At 49.8% G+C, this 20,847-nt stretch overlaps 3 protein-coding genes across 7 annotated transcripts in view; 1 reads left to right on the top strand and 2 right to left on the bottom strand.

Moving 5' to 3' along the window:
* The window catches only part of EFTUD2 (elongation factor Tu GTP binding domain containing 2), a 44,635-nt gene extending 28,978 nt beyond the window's left edge, over positions 1–15,657 (top strand). For all 3 annotated transcript variants that reach the window (XM_050763067.1, XM_050763069.1, XM_050763068.1), the window contains 15 exons: positions 1,770–1,905; positions 3,391–3,518; positions 4,267–4,460; positions 6,968–7,079; positions 7,466–7,606; positions 8,419–8,520; positions 10,398–10,480; positions 11,270–11,356; positions 11,593–11,719; positions 11,919–12,006; positions 12,624–12,742; positions 12,869–12,963; positions 13,701–13,854; positions 14,751–14,858; positions 15,199–15,657. In XM_050763067.1, coding sequence (XP_050619024.1) covers positions 1,770–1,905; positions 3,391–3,518; positions 4,267–4,460; positions 6,968–7,079; positions 7,466–7,606; positions 8,419–8,520; positions 10,398–10,480; positions 11,270–11,356; positions 11,593–11,719; positions 11,919–12,006; positions 12,624–12,742; positions 12,869–12,963; positions 13,701–13,854; positions 14,751–14,858; positions 15,199–15,294 — 1,770 coding nt within the window. In that variant the 3' untranslated portion in view covers positions 15,295–15,657. The remainder of the gene's footprint in view (positions 1–1,769; positions 1,906–3,390; positions 3,519–4,266; positions 4,461–6,967; positions 7,080–7,465; positions 7,607–8,418; positions 8,521–10,397; positions 10,481–11,269; positions 11,357–11,592; positions 11,720–11,918; positions 12,007–12,623; positions 12,743–12,868; positions 12,964–13,700; positions 13,855–14,750; positions 14,859–15,198) is intronic.
* Positions 1–20,847, bottom strand: part of CCDC103 (coiled-coil domain containing 103) — a 144,924-nt gene that overhangs the window by 32,374 nt on the left and 91,703 nt on the right. The window lies entirely within an intron of this gene.
* Positions 16,094–19,130, bottom strand: HIGD1B (HIG1 hypoxia inducible domain family member 1B). Of its 3 annotated transcripts, none has more exons than XM_050763170.1 (4): positions 18,563–19,130; positions 18,328–18,478; positions 17,197–17,331; positions 16,094–16,238 (listed from the first exon to the last, which is right to left on the bottom strand). In XM_050763170.1, the coding sequence occupies exons 2-4, from the start codon at positions 18,425–18,427 to the stop codon at positions 16,174–16,176; spliced, it is 300 nt and encodes a 99-aa protein (XP_050619127.1). In that variant the 5' UTR covers positions 18,428–18,478; positions 18,563–19,130; the 3' UTR covers positions 16,094–16,173. The 3 variants fall into 3 exon arrangements, with proteins under 3 accessions (XP_050619127.1, XP_050619128.1, XP_050619129.1); XM_050763171.1 differs by having other exon boundaries at positions 18,328–18,520; positions 18,663–19,130; XM_050763172.1 differs by having other exon boundaries at positions 18,663–19,130.

The raw sequence follows: 20,847 nt of genomic DNA, 5'->3' as shown, positions 1-20,847 counted from the left end.
ACCTGTAATCCCAGCTACTCTTGAGGCTGAGGCTGCAGTGAGCTGAGATCGTGCCACTGCACTCCAGCCTGGGTGACAGAGCAAGACTCCATCTCAAAAAAAAAAAAAAAAAATCAGCTGGGAGTGATGGTGTGTACCTGTGGTCCCAGCTACTCAGGAGGCTGAGGCCAGAGGATTGCTTGAACCCTGGTGGTCAAAACTGCAGTGATCTATGATCACACCACTGCATTCCAGCCTGAGTGGCGAAGTGAGACCCTGTCTCAGAAAAAAACAAATAAAGCGTGTTCGTATGAACTTTGCTTTCATAACTGTTTGTACAATATGTGATGCTTGGCCGGGCGGGGTGGCTCAAGCCTGTAATCCCAGCAGTTTGGGAGGCCGAGGTGGGTGGATCATGAGGTCAGGAGATCGAGACCATCCTGGCTAACATGGTGAAACCCTGTCTCTACTAAAAAATACAAAAAAACTAGCCGGGTGAGGTGCCAGGCACCTGTAGTCCCAGCTACTCGGGAGGCTGAGGCAGGAGAATGGCGTAAACCCGGGAGGCGGAGCTTGCAGTGAGCTGAGATCCGGCCACCGCACTCCAGCCTGGGCGACAGAGCGAGACTCCGTCTCAAAAAAAAAAAAAAAAAAAATATGTGATGCTTGTCAGATTGAAATAATTTGTCAGGAAATGGTAAGGATTTAATTAAGCATGTGGAATGCTGAGAAGCAAAGAATATAACTTGGCCAGATGTGGTGGCTCACGCCTATAATCCCAGCACTTTGGGAGGTCCCAGTGGGCAGATCGCTTGAGATCAAGAGTTCAAGACCAGCCTGGACAACATGGCTAAACCCTGTCTGCACACAAAATAGAATTAGCTGTTGTAGTGGTGCGTGCCTATAGCCCCAGCTACTTGGGGGGCTGAGGCAGGAGGATCACTTGAGCCCGGGAGACGGAGGTTGCAGTGAGCCATGATCACACCATTGCACTCCAGCCTGCGTGACAGAGTGAGACCTTGTCTGTAAAAAAAAGAATATAACGTGACATTTATATGAATTTGTACTCCCTAAAAGATAGGACTAAAAGGGTAAAAATTACAGGAATTTTTGTACAGACCTTTCTCCCAAGATAGTAATAAAATACGCAGGTGTTTAATAAGCACAGTGGACACACACATATACAAAATATGTGTGGCCATTCCAGTGGACAAAACAGCAAAACCTAGCAACAAGATAAAATAGTGATTAAAATTTATTAGTCCTGAAAAATACTTAGTATCTTATGTCAGACTGGAATGGATTAATAAAAAAAATTTATAGAGCCTGCCTCAGTAGAGACCTTGAGTCTGCTGAGGATGATTTAGCTTGGCCCTGCCCTGACAGGATCCACAGCCAGGTGACCTTTTTTGGTTCCTTCCAGTGCACAATGATCCTCTAAATCTGAGAAGTCTGTAAATAGACTTCTATCTAATAGGTGAGGAAGTTCCTGAGTGGGATGAGATGCTGCTTTTCAGACACCAGGGGGCAGCACTAGGAGTAAGCAATCTGAGTGCTTGGTTTATTAGCTGCGGTGGGTATGTAACCAAGTTGGCTTTGCCTATGGTTTGAAGGGTAGGTAGCAGAGATGCCGCTGAAACAAAACTTTTGTCCTTGCCAAGAGCTTTGTCTCCATAGAAGAGAGCCTTGTGCAGGAGTTCTTCAGCTATTTCTTTGGCCTTTCCTTGTCTCCCTCTAGCACCATGCTCAGGCTCTCACTACAACTGACATGGTATCTTATACCCTCACAGGTTGTGGGTGACGTGGACACCAGCCTCCCACGGACCCTAGATGAGCTTGGCATCCACCTGACAAAGGAGGAGCTGAAGCTGAACATCCGCCCCCTGCTCAGGCTGGTCTGCAAAAAGTTCTTTGGCGAGTTCACAGGTAGTAACGTGCTTATGGCCCCTTAACTCTGTCATCCTCGTGCCCTGCCACAGGTATCACAGCAACTTTTTCTCATGCTGCAATGGAGGTCAGAGGTCTGAGGATCTTTTCAACAAACTACAGATGGAGATGCAGAACACTGGTGTTTTTCCTAGCTGCTTTCCTTAGTGGATGATGGCACACATTCTATCTTGGGAACCAAAAGGAATTACATTTTCCTGCCAGGAGGAGTGTTCAAGTAAATGAGATGGGGAGGCAGGCTCTGTGGTTCTGGTGTATTTTCCAGGGGTCAGCCGGGAACGTGGATGCTTGGGTGGTATGAAATAGTGCAAAAAGTGCTAGGCTAGGATTTGGGAGACTTGGTTAGTTACACAGAAGGCAGGTGATCAGCAGAAAGACACTGGACTGGTTGAAAAAAACCACCTGAGCCTGTCTCGATCCTGCCCTGGCCATTCCATGAGATGACCCTGGGCAAGCCACCTAATTCATCGTGACTCTCATTTGTTATCTGTAAAATCAGGGAAGTGTAAGGGGTGATGGCTGAGGGTCTTCTCAGCAGTCTCTGATTCTAAGTCCAGTGGGAATGAGGTGTCTGGGCCCCCAAGGTGTGTAGTTTTTGGGGTTTTTTTGTTTTTTTGTTTTTTTTGTTTTTTTTGAGACGGAGTCTTTGCTCTGTCACCCAGGCTGGAGTGCAGTGGCGTGATCTAGGCTCACTACAAGCTCCGCCTCCTGGGTTCACGCCATTCTCCTGCCTCAGCGTCCCGAGTAGCTGGGACTACAGGTGCCCGCTACCATGCCCGGCTAATTTTTTTTTTTTTTGTATTTTTAGTAGAGACGGGGTTTCACCGTGTTAGCCAGGATGGTCTTGATCTCCTGACCTTGTGATCCGCCCGTCTCGGCCTCCCAAAGTGCTGGGATTACAGGCTTGAGCCACCGCGCCCGGCCTGGTGTGTAGTTTTAATAGCTTATTTTGGTCTGCCCACCAGTCTGACACACTAGATACCATTGAAGGCAGACACACCTATCCCAGTGTGCTCACGGGGGTTCCCACTTGTGTGGTTTATTAATGTGTTTGGAAAACGAGTAACTTATTGAATAGAGATGCATGCGGTGTTTCTCAATGGGAGTCAGGTCAGGAATTGTTTTAAGTAGGTGTTAGATGGGGTGCTTATTTTGTTCCATGTAAATGCGTATAGCCAATAAAAGTTCATAGATCGATGTACTTTAAACTTGCTGTCAGCGGAGTTTCAAGGAACCATGTACCACTGATACCTACTTCTTGCTCTTTTCCGGCATCAGGGTGACTCCACATCTTTTAGCAGCACGTTCCCAGAAAGCAGGCTATCAACTTTGCCCCTAGAATCATAGTGCCAGAGCTTTTAGTCCCCGCACTTTGAGCTTTCTGACCATTGTGAATGGTTGAGTAACTCCTGCTCGTGCTCCCCGGGGGGCATGTAGTAATGGCTTTCTCTTTTCCATCCACAGGCTTTGTGGACATGTGTGTGCAGCATATCCCTTCTCCAAAGGTGGGCGCCAAGCCAAAGATTGAGCACACCTACACGGGCGGTGTGGACTCCGACCTCGGCGAGGCTATGAGTGACTGTGACCCTGATGTAAGGGCACGTGGCTCCCTGGTTCTCTGATTTTTTTTTTCCTTTCCTGTGTGGGGATACTGATTTCTGGTCACAGGAGTCATGCCCTCTTCGCCACCCTTGCCTTCCCATCCCCATGGGCACAGTCAGGCCTGAATGCAAAGCCTAATGTTGCCGCTGCTAGTGCCATGACCTTGCGAACATTACTCACATTTCCTGAGCCTCAAGGCCTTGGTCTATAACACGAGCATAATAAAATGTGAGCGGTTGTTATGAGATTTAAATAAGATTAAGGAAGTGTTACGATTGTGTTCAGCATGTTGCCTGGCAGATACTAAAGATTCAACAAATGGTAGCTAATCTTGTCAGTCCTGGCTTTTAAAAACATCTTTGCCAGCCATTTCTTAGGCTGTCTAGTTTCTCGTCATAAATACACAGCCAGTTGAGAATTGAGTTACATCTTAAGAGGAAATTTGGGACAGTAAGCAATCTTGTGAATAGTGCCGGTCTGCCATCTTAAATCTGCGTCTCTTCCTCAATGCTCTTATCTTCCCAAAAAGAAAAAAGGAAGAGAATATTTTTGCTCTGCCATGTCTCCTATTCAGCCTCCTTAGAGGGATGGGATACAACATAGTTTGGAGATGAGATTACCTCATCTTTCTCTAGCTCCTCATAGAGCTCATGTCCTTGCTGTCAAGGAAGATGGTGGGGAGTAGTACTTCCCCGGAGGGTAGATGTGGTTGAAGCTGCACCCTGTCCCCTCTTCCAGGGCCCCCTGATGTGCCACACTACCAAGATGTACAGCACAGATGATGGAGTCCAATTTCATGCCTTTGGCCGGGTGCTGAGTGGCACCATTCATGCTGGGCAGCCTGTGAAGGTACTGGGGGAGAACTACACCCTGGAGGATGAGGAAGACTCCCAGATATGCACTGTGGGCCGCCTTTGGATCTCTGTGGCCAGGTACTGCCAACCAGAGCCCCAGGGGTATGCCTCGGTGTCTGTCCAGGGACTGCCCCCAAGGAGCTGGAAGGGGTGATCCTCCTTGGAAGTAGTTGCAAGGCTCTGTGCAAGAGAGGGTAAAGCGGCTCTCTATCTGCAGGGCTATTGACTTCTAGTTCTTCCTATCCAAGGTTTGCTGGGGCCAAAGGCAGCTACTGTTGGAATAGTGGCAGAAACTTTGCCTTTGCACTTTGGGTGGCTTGTGTGAACTTTTTTTTAGCCCTATTTGTTTGTTTGTTTGTTTTGAGACAGGGTCTCACTCTGTTGCCTAGGCCAGAGTGCAGTGGCACAATCTCAGCTCACTACAGCCTCCGCCTCCTGGGCTCAAGCAGTCCTTCCACCTCAGCCTCCCAAGTAGCTGGAACTACAAGCACACACTACCACGTCTGGCTAATTTTTTAATTTTTTTGTAGAGACGTTTCACTATATTGCCCAGACTGGTCTCCAACTCCTGGGTTCAAGTGATCTTCCCACCACAGCCTCTCAAAGTGTTGGGATTACAGGTGTGAGCCACCACAGGCCGTCTTAAAGCCCTTTTGAAAGCATGAAGCTTGTATGAACTTTTGTAGCAAGATTTCCATTGTTACTCATTTTAACTCTCTTTCCATTTCCTTTCCTCTGTTCCTTAAGTCATATCTTTGTGTTTCTTCCCAAAAGAAATTGTTTCCCGGCCGGGCGCGGTGGCTCAAGCCTGTAATCCCAGCACTTTGGGAGGCCGAGACGGGTGGATCACGAGGTCAGGAGATCAAGACCATCCTGGCTAACACAGTGAAACCCCGTCTCTACTAAAAAATACAAAAAAACTAGCCGGGCGAGGTGGCGGGCGCCTGTAGTCCCAGCTACTCAGGAGGCTGAGGCAGGAGAATGGCCTGAACCCGGGAGGCGGAGCTTGCAGTGAGCTGAGATCCGGCCACTGCACTCCAGCAAGGGGGACAGAGTGAGACTCCGTCTCAAAAAAAAAAAAAAAAGAAATTGTTTCCCAACCTCCACTGTCTATGCTTTGACCAAGAGAGAAGGATTCACTGGATACCTTGTAGCATCCCAATCTGCAGAGTCAAACTTAGCTTGGGCCTCTGGGCTACTTGTCAGTTTATGAGTTTGGCTTCCCAGTTGACAAGTTAAACCAAGACATTTGTGTTCCCTAAGGTGGCTACTCTACCTCAATGATGGCCCCTTTTGTCAAATCCACCCTAAATGCCAAAAGGCAGAATATTGAAGAGCTGGGAAAGTGGAAGTTTTCTGTGATGCTTTTTTTTTTTTTTTTTTTTTTTTTTTTGAGACAGTCTCACTCTGTCGCCCAAGCTGGAGTGCAGTGGCTACGATCTCAGCTTACTGCAAGCTCCGCCTCCTGGGTTCACGCCATTCTCCTGGCTCAGCTTCCCATGTGACTGGGACTACAGGCACCCACCACCATACCTGGCTAATTTTTTTGTATTTTTAGTAGAGACCGGTTTCACCATATTCGCCAGGATGGTCTCGATCTCCTGGCCTTGTGATGCCTGCCTCAGCTTCCCAAAGTGCTGGGATTAAAGGCGTGAGCCACCGTGCCCGGCCTTTTTTTATTTTTTATTTTTCTCGCTCTGTCACCCAGGCTGGAGTGCAATGGCGTGATCTTGGCTCCCTGCAACCTCTGCCTGCCGGGTTCAAGCAATTCTCCTGCCTCAGCTTCCCAAGTAGCCAGGGTTATAGGTTTGCACCACCACGTCCACCTAGTTTTTTGTATTTTTGGTTGAGATAGGTTTCACCATGTTGGCCAGGCTGGTCTCAAACTCCTGACCTCAGGTGATCCACCTGCCCGCCTCAGCCTCCCAAAGCACTGGGATTATAGGCATGAGCCACCACGCCTGGCCTTCTGTGATGCTTTTGCTAGCCCCTTACAGTAGACACCTTGGGCAGCAGCTTTTTACCATGAGCTTGCAGTTGGAGTAAGATTTTCCTGTTATGTCCTCACAGAAATACCTTGTACTTTTCTTTCGTAATACTCATCAGTTTGTAACCACATACATGTGTGGATAATGATTGTTTACTGTATCTCTCCCCTGCTAGAATGTATCTGTTTTGCTCACCTCTGCTCTTGGCATGCAGCAAGTACTCAGTAAATTTTTGTGGAATAGGCCGGGTGTGGTGGCTTACACTTGTAATCCTAGCACTTTGGAAGGCTGAGGCAGGAGGATCGCTTGAGCTCAGGAGTTCAAGACCAGCCTAGACAACATGACAAAACTCCATCTCTACAAAAAATACAAAAATTAGTTGGGCATGGTAGCGCGTGCCTGTAGTCCCAGCTACTTGGGGGGTGACGCAGAAGGATCACTGGAACCTTGGAAGTTTGAGGCTGCAGTGAGCCAAGATGGTGCCACTGCACTCCAGCCTGGTAACAAAGTGAGATCCTGTCTCAAAAAAAAAAAAAAAAAATTAGGGAATGAATGCTCTGCTTAAGTTTCACTGCTGCTTATTGGATATTGCTTCAGGTACCACATCGAGGTGAACCGCGTTCCTGCTGGCAACTGGGTTTTGATTGAAGGTGTTGATCAACCAATTGTGAAGACAGCAACCATAACCGAACCCCGAGGCAATGAGGAGGTAGAGTTTCTGAAAAGACCAACTGGGTTGGCTTAAGCTAGATGGTCCCAGGGATACACATAGGCACAAACGGGACTAATCCAGAGTCATTGCCATGTCCTGGTTCCAGGCTTAGCCTTCTAGATATGAGCCTGCTGGATTCTCCCTGTACTCAGCTCAGATGCGAGGAATTAGGACGGGTGCCTTTTATTCTTTTCCTCCTCTCTTTGTTCTGCCAGAATACCTGTGAAGAAATGGCCCTTCGGGTTACCCCCACTCAGCACGAGGCTCCTGGTTGGGGAATACATAGTCTGATCCTAAGCAAGTCCTCTTCTCCTCTCATACCTCTGCACTTTCTGTGCCTGCTCATGTCGGTTGCCCTCGATCCTTTGTGCTTTGGATCTCAGGCTCAGATTTTCCGGCCCTTGAAGTTCAATACCACATCTGTTATCAAGATTGCTGTGGAGCCAGTCAACCCCTCAGAGCTGCCCAAGATGCTTGATGGCCTGCGCAAGGTCAACAAGAGCTATCCATCCCTCACCACCAAGGTATGCCCATGACCTGCAGCAGCCCTCAAGCCCCACTGTCCCCAGCTGAATGGGCGGAGCTCCACACCACTTCACATCCATCAGGTGTTCGTGATCTGCTGCTTCCAGCAACCCATGTCAGGAGCAATCCCAGCCTGTGGCTGTCATGTGAAGGCAGGACAAGACGTGTGTGTGTGTGTGTGTGTGTGTGTGTGTCGAGCAATCCCAGCCTGTGGCTGTCATGTGAAGGCAGGACAAGACGTGTGTGTGTGTGTGTGTGTCATAAAACAAGACCTGTGCAGGAGGGGGCAATTGGAGGGGTGTAGGACAAAGCGGGGTGTGTGTGTGTGTATGTGTGTGTGTGTGTGTATGTATTTGTGTTCCCCAGATGTCTTTAGCTGGAAAAAATATATTTCTTAATGAGTATGCTTTGAATTGATTTTCTCGAGAAGAGAAGGAAAAGTGAGTTATTACTCTGATCCTTGTACACTATGAGCCTGCCAGTGTACCTTTCCAGGTAGCAGGCCAGGAGGGCTAAAGGGCTAGTTTACGTCCATGGATGTACGGTAGAGTTTGACCTAAATCATTAAGATGGGAATTAAATCTTTGACTTCACACCTAGTAGCACCGTGCCGAGTGGTCCTGGTGTCTTGGGGACCACTCATAGGCAGATGCTCCTCACTGAACCTTCTTGAAGAGACTGGAACAGATGCTAAATAGTAGCTGTTTCTGATAGGCACCTTCTTGTGGGCTCTGACCTTGATTTTGTTTGTATGTGTTTTTGCTGGCATAAGAGAATCCAGGCTGTGACTGCCAGGACTGTTGTGTTTCAGGTGGAGGAGTCTGGCGAGCATGTGATCCTGGGCACTGGGGAGCTCTACCTGGACTGTGTGATGCATGATTTGCGGAAGATGTACTCGGAGATAGACATCAAGGTACAGCAATATCTGGCCAGGAGCTGGGTTCACAGTCCAGACTTTGACAAGTGACCAAATCCTTGAATTCCTGGGAAGCTCCAAGGGAAGAGAGAGTACATGTGTTTGTGAAAACCATGATCTGTTGCTCCTTATATGGGAAGGTTTTTGAGAACTGATTTGCCCCCTTCTGCTGTGTCATACATTTAAAATCAAGGCACAGCCATGCTTGGTGGCTCACTCTCAGCACTTTGGGAGGCCGAGGTGGGAGGATTGCTTGAAGCCAGGAATTCAAGACCAACCTGAGCAACAAAGTGAGACCCTGTCTCTACAAAAATTAAAATAAAAGAATTAGCCAGGCCGGGCATGGTGGTCCATGCCTGTAATCGCAACACTTTGGGAGACTGAGGTGGGAGGATTGCTTGAGCCCAATTTGAGACCAATCTGGGCAACATAATGAAACCTCATCTCTGCAGACTGGCCGAGTGCAGTGGCATATACCTGTAGTCCAGTTACTCGGGGGCTTAGGTGGGAGGATCACCTGAGCCTAGAAGGTCGAGTCTGCAATGAACCATGATTATGCCATTGCTCTCCATCCTGAACCCAGGAGGTCATGGCTGCAATAAGCAATGATTGTGCCATTGCTCTCCTTTTTGAGGTGGAGTCATACCCTGTCTCAAAAAACTAAAAAATAAAAATTATGTGTGGTGGCTTGTACCTATAATCCCAGCTACTCCGGAGGCTGAAGCAGGAGGATTGCTTGAGCCCAGCAGTTTGAGGCTGCAGTAAGCTATGATCATGCCACTGCACTCTGGCATGGGTGACAGAGCAAGACCTTGTCTCAAAAAATAAATACATTGAAAAATAATAAAACAGGCCACGCATGGTGGCTCACGCCTGTAACCCCAACACTTTGAAAGGCCAACGTGGTTGGATTGCTTGAGGTCAGGAGTTCAAGACCAGCCTGACCAACATGGTGAAACCCCATCTCTACTAAAAATACAAAAATCAGCCCAACGTGGTGGTGGGCACCTGTAACCCCAGCTACTTGGGAGGCTGAGACAGGAGAATTGTTTGAAACCGGGTGGCAGAGGTTGCAGTGAGCCAAGATCGCACCATTACACCCCAGTCTGGGTGATAGGGCGAGACTCTGTCTCAAAAATAAAAGTTCCCAAGCCAAAGTTATTCTTGGTGCTTTGTTAGGGAAGTAATTGCACAATTAACCCATGGGTGGTGATTAGGTCTCAGAGTGGGTGGTTTCAAGGAGAGAGTGGGGACTGTCTCTCCCGGATTCTTTGTCAAGCCTTGATGTAGCCCCTCAAACCGTATATTACTTGGCCTCTTTGTCCTAGTTGAGACGTATTTTCTCCAAGGCCCTGTGGAGACCCTCGGTACTCCTCTTAGACTCCTCTACTGATGTATCTAGGAAGCACTGGTGTCGCAGAAAACACTAGGTTTCCTGGGCAGCAGACCATGTTGGGGCTTCAGGGCAGAGCTTCACTCAGACGCTGTGGGTTGAGAATGGCACGGGTGCACACCAGTGGGTCTCTAGCACCAGCTCTGTCAGACCCATGGGGGTTGTTCAGTGAATGGTGGTGGACGGCCAAACGGATGCTGAGAGCTATTTTGGAAGACTAGAATTAAGGCCCTAGTTTGATATCCCACTTATTCTTGGCTCAGGAATCTAATTTCTTTACTACAGTAAATTTTCTCGGGCTTTTTGGTGATGGTTTGGACAGCTCTTTTAACCTGCTGTTGTACTTGTCACTTGTGCTGATTAAGGCAGTTGGGATTTTCACAGAGGTAGTGTCAAGGGAGCTTCTGAATTCCCTTAGGTAAATGGTTGCCCTTCCAACAAAATTAGACCTCGCTTCAGTAATTTATTTTCTATTTCCCAGGTGGCTGACCCAGTTGTCACGTTTTGTGAGACGGTGGTGGAAACATCCTCCCTCAAGTGCTTTGCTGAAACTCCTAATAAGAAGTAAGCTGGGAGCACAGTGTCCCCGGGACTGCAGCCTCCAGGACACTCTCTCTCCTTTATCTTCCACCTCCACCCCCACCATGAGCACTGTGCACAGAGACCCCTACATCTCAGAATGGGGGGTGCTTACAATACTTGAGTTTCACTCCAGCCCTCTCAGCCCTTCTGCCTTTGAACGCAATGCCATGGGATTATTCACCTTGGATATTCCCAAGAGGAGTTTCATAACTGCCACTTCACCTCTATAAAATAACTATCTTAAAAGTTTACTCCAAACCTTACTCGCTTTTTGTTTTTTGGGTTTTTTTTTTTTTTGACACAGGCTGGAGTGCAGCCTCGACTTGCTGGGCTGAAGCAGTCCAGCAGCTAGGACTGTGGGTACACACCATGCCATCTGTTAATTTTTTTATTTTTTGTTGTCCAGTCTGGTCTTGGACTCTTGGGCCCAAGTGTTCCCCCCACCTTGGCCTCCCAAAATGCCGGGATTACAGGCGTGAGCCACTACGCCCAGCTGTTTGTTTTTAAGAGGCAGTGTGTTGCTGTATCACCCAGATTGGAGTGCTGTGGTGTGAGCCATAGCTCACTGCAGCCTCAAATTCCTGGGTTTAAGTGATCCTCCTGCCTTGGCCTCCCAAAGTGCTGGGATTATAGGTCTGAGCCACCACACTTGGCCCCCGTGGCTTTCACTGATATTACTTCCTCAACTGTCCATCTTGTTACCCTTTTCTTAGGAATGCCTCTTCTGCTGTTCTGTTAGCCATCCTTACCACCCATTTCCATTCTGACCAGGAACAAGATCACCATGATTGCTGAGCCTCTTGAGAAGGGCCTGGCAGAGGACATAGAGAATGAGGTGGTCCAGATTACATGGAACAGGTGAGAGGAGGGCTCTGACACCAGGATGGAAAGGAGGCGGGGATGCCGCAGCTTACCTGCCGGGTCTCTAAGAGCACACATCTTTCTGGGAAGCATTTATGTCTTTGCCGTTGCTCTTGTTCTGGGCACAGTGGGTAGGATGAGGTGACTGTCTTCCAGGAAGGGAGGGTCTATGGCTCCAGGACCAGCAATCACAGAGCTGGCCGACAGCTCCATTGTACCCCTCCTTTCCCCAGGAAGAAGCTGGGAGAGTTCTTCCAGACCAAGTACGATTGGGATCTACTAGCTGCCCGTTCCATCTGGGCTTTTGGCCCTGATGCGACTGGCCCCAACATTCTGGTGGATGATACTCTGCCCTCTGAGGTACAGCAGAACTGATGGGAACCGGGTGGCAGTCTCTTACCTCTGGAGTGGAAGAAACTACAAAGTGTTCTTTTCCCAAAAGTATCTTGTGTCCTCTGATGAAGGACAGTATCCCCTTACAGGCACATCTATCTTCTCCCTCTAAACGCTTCAGCTGTTGTCAGGGTGACTGCTAAGGAGGCCTCATGTTTCTCTGTAGGTGGACAAGGCTCTTCTTGGCTCAGTGAAGGACAGCATCGTTCAAGGTTTCCAGTGGGGAACAAGGGAGGGCCCCCTCTGTGATGAATGTAAGTCCACCAGCACTCCCCCACCCCAGTCCTCGAGGGTCCTTGCAGCCAGGCATATGAGTGGGATGGGCTCACCATCTTTAGGACCCGGCAGGAGAAGCAGCTTGGGGTACACAGGACCATCCCGTGTCCTGGGCCAGCTTCTTCCCTTCCTTATCCTGGTGGTGTAGCCTGGAAATTTAAGTCATTTCTAAACTGTCATTTGCTCCTCATTTCTGAGAAGGGTTTGGCCTTGGACATATTTGAGAAGAGATACCAAGAGGATGATGAGATTGGAGTGGTTAATAGACCTTGATTGGGCTTCGTGCACCAAATGTACAATTCTGGAATTCTACATCCACAAAAATGTAAATATGTGCAGAAGAAAGAAATAAACTTCTAGGAAAGCTCTATGTCTGAGCATGGCCTGAAGCAAACACTAAGAACCTATGCTTAACTTCTGACCTCTGCCATGGGCCTTGCTTATTCAGTTAGAACGCCCACCTCCCATGTGATTTTTGTATCATGTCTTTCATGACTGCAAGACAGCTGCAGTGTTGCAGGAGACTGCTACTCCACCATGGCCCCATGACAGGCCCAGAACCTCTCCCCAGTCACTGCCTCCACCTCCTTTACAGTGATTCGGAACGTCAAGTTTAAGATCCTGGATGCAGTGGTTGCCCAGGAGCCCCTACACCGGGGCGGGGGCCAGATCATCCCCACAGCCAGGCGAGTCGTCTACTCTGCCTTCCTCATGGTAAGAGAATGGGGCTGTAGGAGACCATCTGCTTCGCTGGACTGTGGACTAAGTGAAGGAGCAAGTGGGACTATAGGCCCTCAGCCTTCCCTAAGCTGAGGGACCTTTCTTCTTGCTCTGCTGCAGGCTACTCCTCGTCTGATGGAGCCTTACTACTTTGTAGAGGTCCAGGCCCCTGCAGATTGCGTCTCTGCAGTTTATACTGTCCTGGCCAGGCGCAGGTGAGCAGCCCCAGCCCCAGGCATATTAGGAAGAGTGCTGAGAGCAAGAGCAGAACAAGAGTCACCTCGGCTCCTGCAGGGAGGAGAGGTTGGCCTCCCCTACCCTCCTCACTCTGGAAACCCTGTGAGCTGATTTTCCAGAAAGAAGTAGGAACAGAGGGAGGCAAGCCCCAGCTTTTCTGCAGATTAAAATTTGACATTTCTCCATCCTGGCTAACAAGGTGAAACCCCGTCGCTACTAAAAATACAAAAAATTAGCCGGGTGTGGTAGCAGGCACCTGTAGTCCCAGCTACTCAGGAGGCTGAGGCAGGAGAATGGCGTGAACCCGGGAGGCAGAGCTTGCAGTGAGCCAAGATGGCACCACTGCACTCTAGCCTGGGTGAAGTATGAGGCTCCATATCAAAAAAAAAAAAAAAATAGACATTTCTTTGGGATCCCCTCCTCACAGAGCTGTTGGAGGAAGTGCTGAGGCAAGTCGATGGAAATGTCTTTGGGCTCTTGTCCCATCGCCGTCCCACTCCTGTCCTCTGCTCAGAGATTGCTGCCACTTTGACTTCCACAGGGAATTATACTGAGAGCCCTGAGCCTTTTCTGCTTTCTGTAGAACATTCTTGGTTACTCTTTTTTTGATGGTAACTCTGGGGTGGAATGCATTTGGGAACAGCAAATGCTGGATTGCTTCTTGGCTTTTGGCCTGTGTGTGGCTAGAGACTCAGCCTTTGTTTTTCTCTCTCAGGGGTCACGTGACTCAGGATGCACCCATCCCAGGCTCCCCTCTGTACACCATCAAAGCTTTTATCCCAGCCATCGACTCTTTTGGCTTTGAGACTGATCTTCGGACTCACACCCAGGGACAAGCCTTTTCTCTGTCTGTCTTCCACCATTGGCAGGTGAGAAAACAATGCAAGCTGGCGGATTTGGCTTCCCACCTCTGCAAGCCTCATCCCCTCTGTCCTGATCCCTCTCCAAGCCTTAAGTGAGGTGTACAGCATCCTAGAGAAGAGTCCTCTTCTGGGTTGCATGTATTCAGGGCAACTTGAATCTGTGTCTCTCAGTTTAAAATAAAAAAGAATAGAAATAATAGGCCGGGCGCGGTGGCTCAAGCCTGTAATCCCAGCACTTTGGGAGGCCGAGACGGGCGGATCACGAGGTCAGGAGATCGAGACCATCCTGGCTAACACGGTGAAACCCCGTCTCTACTAAAAAATACAAAAAACTAGCCGGGCGCGGTGGCGGGCGCCTGTAGTCCCAACTACTGGGGAGGCTGAGGCAGGAGAATGGCGTGAACCCGGGAGGCGGAGCTTGCAGTGAGCTGAGATCCGGCCACTGCACTCCAGCCTGGGCGGCAGAGCGAGACTCCGTCTCAAAAAAAAAAAAAAAAGAAATAACAGGGCCGGCTGTGGTGGCTCACACCTATAATCCCAGCACTTTGGGAAGCCGAGGCGGGCAGGTCACCTGAGGTCAGGAGTTCAAGACCAGCTTGACCAACATGGAGAAACTCCATCTCTACTAAAAATACAAAATTAGCCGGGCGTGGTGGCGCATGCCTGTAATCCCAGCTGCTTGGAAGGCTGAGGCAGGAGAATCACTTGAACCCGGGAGGTGGAGGTTGCAGTGAGCCGAGATCATGCCATTGTACTCCAGTCTGGGAGACAAGCGAAACTCTGTCTCAAAAAAATAATAATAATAAGTAATAAATTTTAAAATAAATAAGAAGAGTCCTGCTTCTGGGCCTGAATGTTCTGGGAATTCTGCCTGGGCCATCTGAAATTCCTTTGCCTTTTAGATTGTGCCTGGTGATCCTCTGGACAAGAGCATTGTCATCCGCCCCTTGGAGCCACAGCCGGCTCCTCATCTGGCCCGGGAATTCATGATCAAAACCCGCCGCAGGAAGGTATGTCTCCCTTGGGCCTGTTGCCATCCCTTAACCTCCTAGGACTCTCAGAAGCAGGATCTCCCTCTCTTTCTTTTGGCCCCTTTTCCTAAGGGACACTTTTCCAGTGTAGAGATATGATCTGTATACTCCTTAGACAACCAAACCTGGACCCCAGTCTCATTGGGAAAGGAGAGCCTTATCCTCCCATGTGATAGTACCCTAAAGGCAGGACTCCTGAAACACCACCACCTACATTCCAGCCACCACTAGCCTCCCCACTGAGCACAGGTCTTGGTTGGTCTCCCCGCTCAATCTGCGACCACCTCAGGCTTTCTTGTATTTGCCCCATTCCCTGCAGGGCCTCAGTGAAGATGTGAGCATCAGCAAATTCTTCGATGATCCTATGTTGCTGGAGCTTGCCAAACAGGATGTTGTGCTCAATTACCCCATGTGAGTGCACAGACTCCTGGGAGCTCCTGCTCCCTACAGTGGGCTGCAACTCCTGTACTTGAAGCTGAGACCTCGTATGATGTTGACGTGACCTTGGTGTTGTCAGAGTGTCTGGAAGCTGCTGCTGCCATCTTGAACAACTCACCAACCTCCAACCCAGAGCCCCAGTGAGAGAGGAGCATTTGGCCTCCTGCTTCCTTCTGTGGCCTCTGCCAGGCTCCTTTTCCAAGGGAAAGAGAGGAGCTTGGGCTCACAGAAAGAGAAAGGGATGAAACCCCAAGGGGCCCTATCTTTGGGATTTACATGGAATTTTATTTTCTACAAGTTTGACCTTAGCCGTGGTTTGCAAGTGAACAGAACATTCTGACCTCTGTCTTGCTCTGCTTCTTTCATCCCCGTCTCCCCTGCCCCTTCTGGTGCTGGTGCTTACATTCTGAATATATGTCATCTCCCAAGAGGCTTCACTGCCTCTGCTTCCAGCTGCATCCTCCTTCCTGCCTGGGTCCCCAGGGAAGCTGCCTGCCTTTTAATTCAGTGTTCCCATGAGCACCAAGGCCCCATTATTGCCCCCCTTGCTCCCACTCCGTGCTGCTTCTGGGTGGGACCTAAGATGGCTTGGGAGTTGTTGGGTTCTTGGGATCAGAGGTCTACCCCACCACCTCCTCAGGAAACTACTGCCTCCCCTAAGAATCTCCCTTGCCCTGGAGTAGGGGGCCAGAGCCCTTTGATTTCCAGACACTCCAGGTCCTCTCCCCAGCCACTGCCAATCCTTTATTCTCCCCCAGTGAAAAAGAGTCAGTTGATTTTCCTCAAAGCTACTTTATTAGGAATGTACTAGGGATTGATTTAGGGGAGTCGGACGGCCCCGGCTCCTATAGGAGTCCTACTTCTCTCCAGTATCCTGTGCCATCCTCTTGATGTAATCACTGTACATTGTGTACACAGCACCTGTGTGAGGGAAAAGAAATAGTGCCCCTTGGCATCAAACCCTTTACCCGTCCTCTGGCTCTCTCAGGTGTCCCAGGGGTTCACCTCTAGCTACTCCCTTGAGAGTCCAGCTTCCTGCTCATCTTTCTGCCCCAGGTCCCAACAGCTGCTCCAAGCATCTGACCACACAGCCTGGGGAAACCACCCATCTGACAGTTCACAAAACACTTTCACACGTATTGTGTATCTGAGAAACCTTACAGCAGTCTGCGAGGTAGGCAAGCCAGGGGTGGTTATTGTCGTATTACACATCAGGAAACAGGCTCAGTGGGAAAGATTTGTCCACTGTCACACAGGTAGCAAGTGGCTGGCTGCTTTTTAATGTCAAGAGGAAGAGAAATTCAGCATATGTCCTGTTGCATGGTTTTTCTCACCCCTAGGGCAAACTGTCATGAGACACTGTGCACTGTCCTCACAGGCCTGGGACAGGAGCCTAAACAGGGAAAATGGCTCAGTATAGGGGCTTCACCAAGGACGTGATGTGGATCCCAGAACAGGAACCTAAGTCACAGTCCTTTTTTTTAATTTATTTTTTTAATTTTTGAGACAGACTCTCACTCTGTCACCCAGGCTGGAGTGCAGTGGTGGATCTCTGCCCACTGCAGCCTCCACCTCCCAGGTTCAAGCAATTCTCCTGTCTCAGCCTCCCGAGTAGCTGGGACTACAGGCATCTGCCACTAACACGCCCAGCTGATTGTATTTTTAGTAGAGACCGGGTTTCACCATGTTGGCCAGGATGGTCTCGATCTCCAGACCTCATGATCTGCCCGCCTCAGCCTCCCAAAGTGTTGGGATTACAGGCATGAACCTCCACACGCAGCCAAGTCACAGTCCCTTTAACTGTTGGGACTTAAAGACCTACAGACTCTGCGTAATTGGTTTTGCCCTCATTCTCCTGCGACCCCACAAAGCCACTCACCTAGCATGATTGCACCCACTGCACAGGCCTGCGCTGCCACTCGGGTGTGAATCAGGTGTATGGACATCTTGGTGGAACCACGAGACCTCAGCCGGTAAATCTGGTATGCTGCTACCACCAAGCAGCCTCCTAAGCCTGTGGGCAGAGAACACAGCCCCTGGGCCATGGCCACAATGCACAGCACTCCCCTGATGAGACATGCCAGGCAGGCTGGGCACCTGGATAAACAGCTGCTTTTATGCAGCATCTGGTGGTTGGGGTTGCGGGGGACCTAGGGGGATCATTAGAATATTGAGTCATTGCCAGGGTGTAGTGGCTCATGCCTATAATCCCAGCACTTTTTTGAGACCAAGGCAGACAGATCACCTGAGGTTGGGAGTTAGAGACCAACCTGACCAACATGGAGAAACCCAGTCTCTACCAAAAATACAAAATTAGCCGGGCGTAGTGGTGCATGCCTGTAAATCCCAGCTACTCAGGAGGCTGATGCAGGAGAATCACTTGAACCCAGGAGGCGGAGGTTGTGGCGAGCTGAGATTGTGCCATTGCACTCCAGCTGGGGCAACAAGAGTGAAACTCCGTCTCAAAAAAAATAATAATATTGAGTTGTTGCCCTTTAATGGCGTTCTCAAAGTGGCTGCCTCCCTCCAGTGACACCCCTCCCCCAAATACAAATAGCTGATCACCACCAGTGACGCCCCTCCCCCAAATACAAATAGCTGATCACCACGACACAGCCCCTGCCCACCAATTTGCTCCGCCCTGGGCCCTTCTCCAGCCACACTGCTGGCTCCCACCTCCTGGTACAGCTGTTTTCCTACTCTACCAGGTCCGTCAGGAAGGAAGCCCTGGGGGACCCCAAGGTGTTTCTCTGACCCTTCCCACTTTGTTGTTGGTGCTCCAGGTTCCTTGTATCCCATGTGCTCGGTTGGCCGCCACCTCCACCCGTCCAGACGTCCTCATTTTATTGTAAGGGTTTGCCCCTTGGCACCTTTGCTGTTGGTTCCCTTGTTCCGTGAGTAGGACCATTTGAGTTTTCTGACCTCTGCTTCATTCTCTTTGGAGGGTACCAGGAGACATGACTGCTCAGAGAAGGCCTCCTACTTGCACCCCATTCCTTTCTTCACTTACCTATAGGCACCAGGGGAGATTCCCGAGTCTTCCTCAGGAGCTTCTCAGACACACTGTCTTTGTCGTCAGGTGGTACCCACCAGCGTCTGTTAGCAGACATAATCCTGGACCTGGATGTAAGCAGCTGGGACTCCTAGGCTGCAGCCCAGTCCTAGAGAGAGGCACTCCACAATCAGAACTCTGATTCCTCAGTCTGGAGAGGAAAGGAAGGTTACCTGCTAAGACCCTCTCTCACCATGCCCTAACACAGCCTCTGCTTGAAAAGATGTCCCTCCCAGGTATCCCATCTCAGATGGTCGGGCCACTAGTGCCATTTCTCCATCTCCATTTCCTACCATCTATCTCTTCCCCAGCTCGTTCTGACTTCACTGTTTTCTCAGCTTCCCCTTCCCCCATCTGCATCCCTATGGGTGTGATCCTTGGGCCAAGGAAAACAGCTGGAAAAATCCACAGATGGCGGTGGGAGAAACAGTCCTTGAGTGTTGCGGCCCCCGCTGGCCTTTGGTCTGTGATGGTTGCTCCTGTGGGAGCTACAGAGCAGGATCTGGCCCCAGGGAGCCAGAACCATCCTAGACCAGATAGTATCACAGCATTGGTTACTAAATTGCCAGAGATTATAATGATCGGACATTGATTTGCATGTAATTTAGAATATATTTTGCACATGGTACTAAAGGAACACATTCTGGTTCCTGAGCTCCTCCCGTTTTTCCAGGTCCATCTCTTTCCAAACAGGTTCTTCACAATTACCAACTGGCTACCTTCATCCCTGGGCTGGAAACAGGGGTTCTGCCAATGGGATGCCTTCTGTTTTTTTTTTTTTTTTTTTTTTGAGACGGAGTCTCGCTCTGTAGCCCCAGCTGGAGTAGCCATCTCGGCTCACTGCAACCTCCACCTCTCTGTTCAAGCAATTCCACCTCAGCCTCCTAAGTAGCTGGGATTACAGGTGTGCACCATGCCCAGGTAATTTTGTGTATTTTTTTAGTAGAGACGGGGTCTCACGCTGTTAGCCAGGCTGATCTTGAACTTCAGACCTCTTGATCCACCCACCTTGGCCTCCCAAAGTGCTGGGATTACAGGTATGAGCCACCATGCCCTGTCCAATGGGATGCCTTCTTTTTTTTTTTTTTTTTTTTTTTTTTTTGAGACGGAGTCTCGCTCTGTCACCCAGGCTGGAGTGCAGTGGCCAGATCTCAGCTCACTGCAAGCTCCGCCTCCCGGGTTCCCGCCATTCTCCTGCCTCAGCCTCCCGAGTAGCTGGGACCACAGGCGCCGCCACCTCGCCCGGCTAATTTTTTGTGTTTTTAGTAGAGACGGGGTTTCGCCGTGTTAGCCAGGATGGTCTCGATCTCCTGACCTTGTGATCCGCCCGTCTCGGCCTCCCAAAGTCCTGGGATTACAGGCTTGAGCCACCGCGCCCGGCCTGGGATGCCTTCTAAGCCTAACCATAGGACAAACTTTCTTTTCTTTTTTTCTTTTTTTTCTTTTTTTTTCTTTTTTTTGAGGCAGGGTCTCACTTTCTCACTCAGGCTGGTGTGCAGTGGCAATCACTGCAAACTTGACCCTCCAGACTCAAGCAGTGCTTCCACCTCAGTGTCTCAAGTAGCTGGAACTACAGGTGCGTGCTACCATGCCCAACTAATTTTTGTATTTTTTATAGAGACAGTTTTGCCATGTCGCCCAGCTAGTCTTGAACTCCTGAGCTCAGATGATCTGCCCACCACGGCCTCCCAAAGTGCTGGGATTACAGGCATGAACCACTGTACCTGCCCTTGAGTCAGCTTCTATCCTAGTTATCCCTCCTTTCCTGGAGGAGCAAGGACTGGTGGCCCCCCAGGTCATTGGCATGCTGGTGCTTACCCTAGAAGATGGCTAGAACAAGGAGCGTGAGCGGCCAGGCCACGGCTCAGCATCTGCTGTTTTGAACCGGCCAAAAGCTGAGATAGAGCTGCCACTATGGGGTCAGGGAAGCAGTGACTTGGGCTTTATGAAGACTTTGAAGTCAGGGATGGAGAGGGGAGGGGAAAGGACAGGGGATCGGTCTTAACCCCCAGTTCGCTGAGTCCCAAGTCAGAGCTCCAGGCACTGCAAAGTAAGGAAAGACCAAATGGAGGGGGGCCCCTAACTGGATTCAGTCTTCTAATTCCCATGGAATTAAGTGTCTGGATCAGAGAGAGGCTTGATGTGGAGAATGGAGATGGAGATACAGGAACAAGGATGAGCAGAAAGCCTGGGTCCCCCAAGTTACACTCCTTCGGATACTCTTATGAACAATGTGGGATGTGAATAAAATACCCTAGTTGTGAGAGACAGGCTCTCTGGGCTGTCTTTTAGTTTGGGAATTTTTTTTTTTTTTTTTTCCAAGACGGAGTCTTGCTCTGTCACCCAGGCTGGAGTGCAGTGGCACAATCTCAGCTCACTGCAACCTCCACCTCCTGGGTTCAAGCGATTCTCCTGCCTCAGCCTCCTGAGTAGCTGGGATTACAGGTGCACACCACCATACCCAGCTAATTTTTTTAT

This window comes from Macaca thibetana, chromosome 16, assembly GCF_024542745.1.
Source record: "Macaca thibetana thibetana isolate TM-01 chromosome 16, ASM2454274v1, whole genome shotgun sequence".
NCBI classification, from domain to species: Eukaryota; Metazoa; Chordata; class Mammalia; order Primates; family Cercopithecidae; genus Macaca; species Macaca thibetana.
The sequence above is the reverse complement of the archived record's forward strand: the minus strand, read 5'-3'. Positions and strand labels throughout refer to the sequence as shown.

Coding starts and splice junctions, on each gene's coding strand:
- HIGD1B (XM_050763170.1), bottom strand. CDS start 18,427: ATGTCTGCTAACAGACGCTGGTGGGTACCACCTGACGACAAAGACAGT. Junction 17,332..18,327: donor ATCTCCCCTGGTGCCTATAG/GTAAGTGAAGAA, acceptor CTCTGCCCACAG/GCTTAGGAGGCTGCTTGGTG. Junction 16,239..17,196: donor AGTGGGTGCAATCATGCTAG/GTGAGTGGCTTT, acceptor TCCCTCACACAG/GTGCTGTGTACACAATGTAC.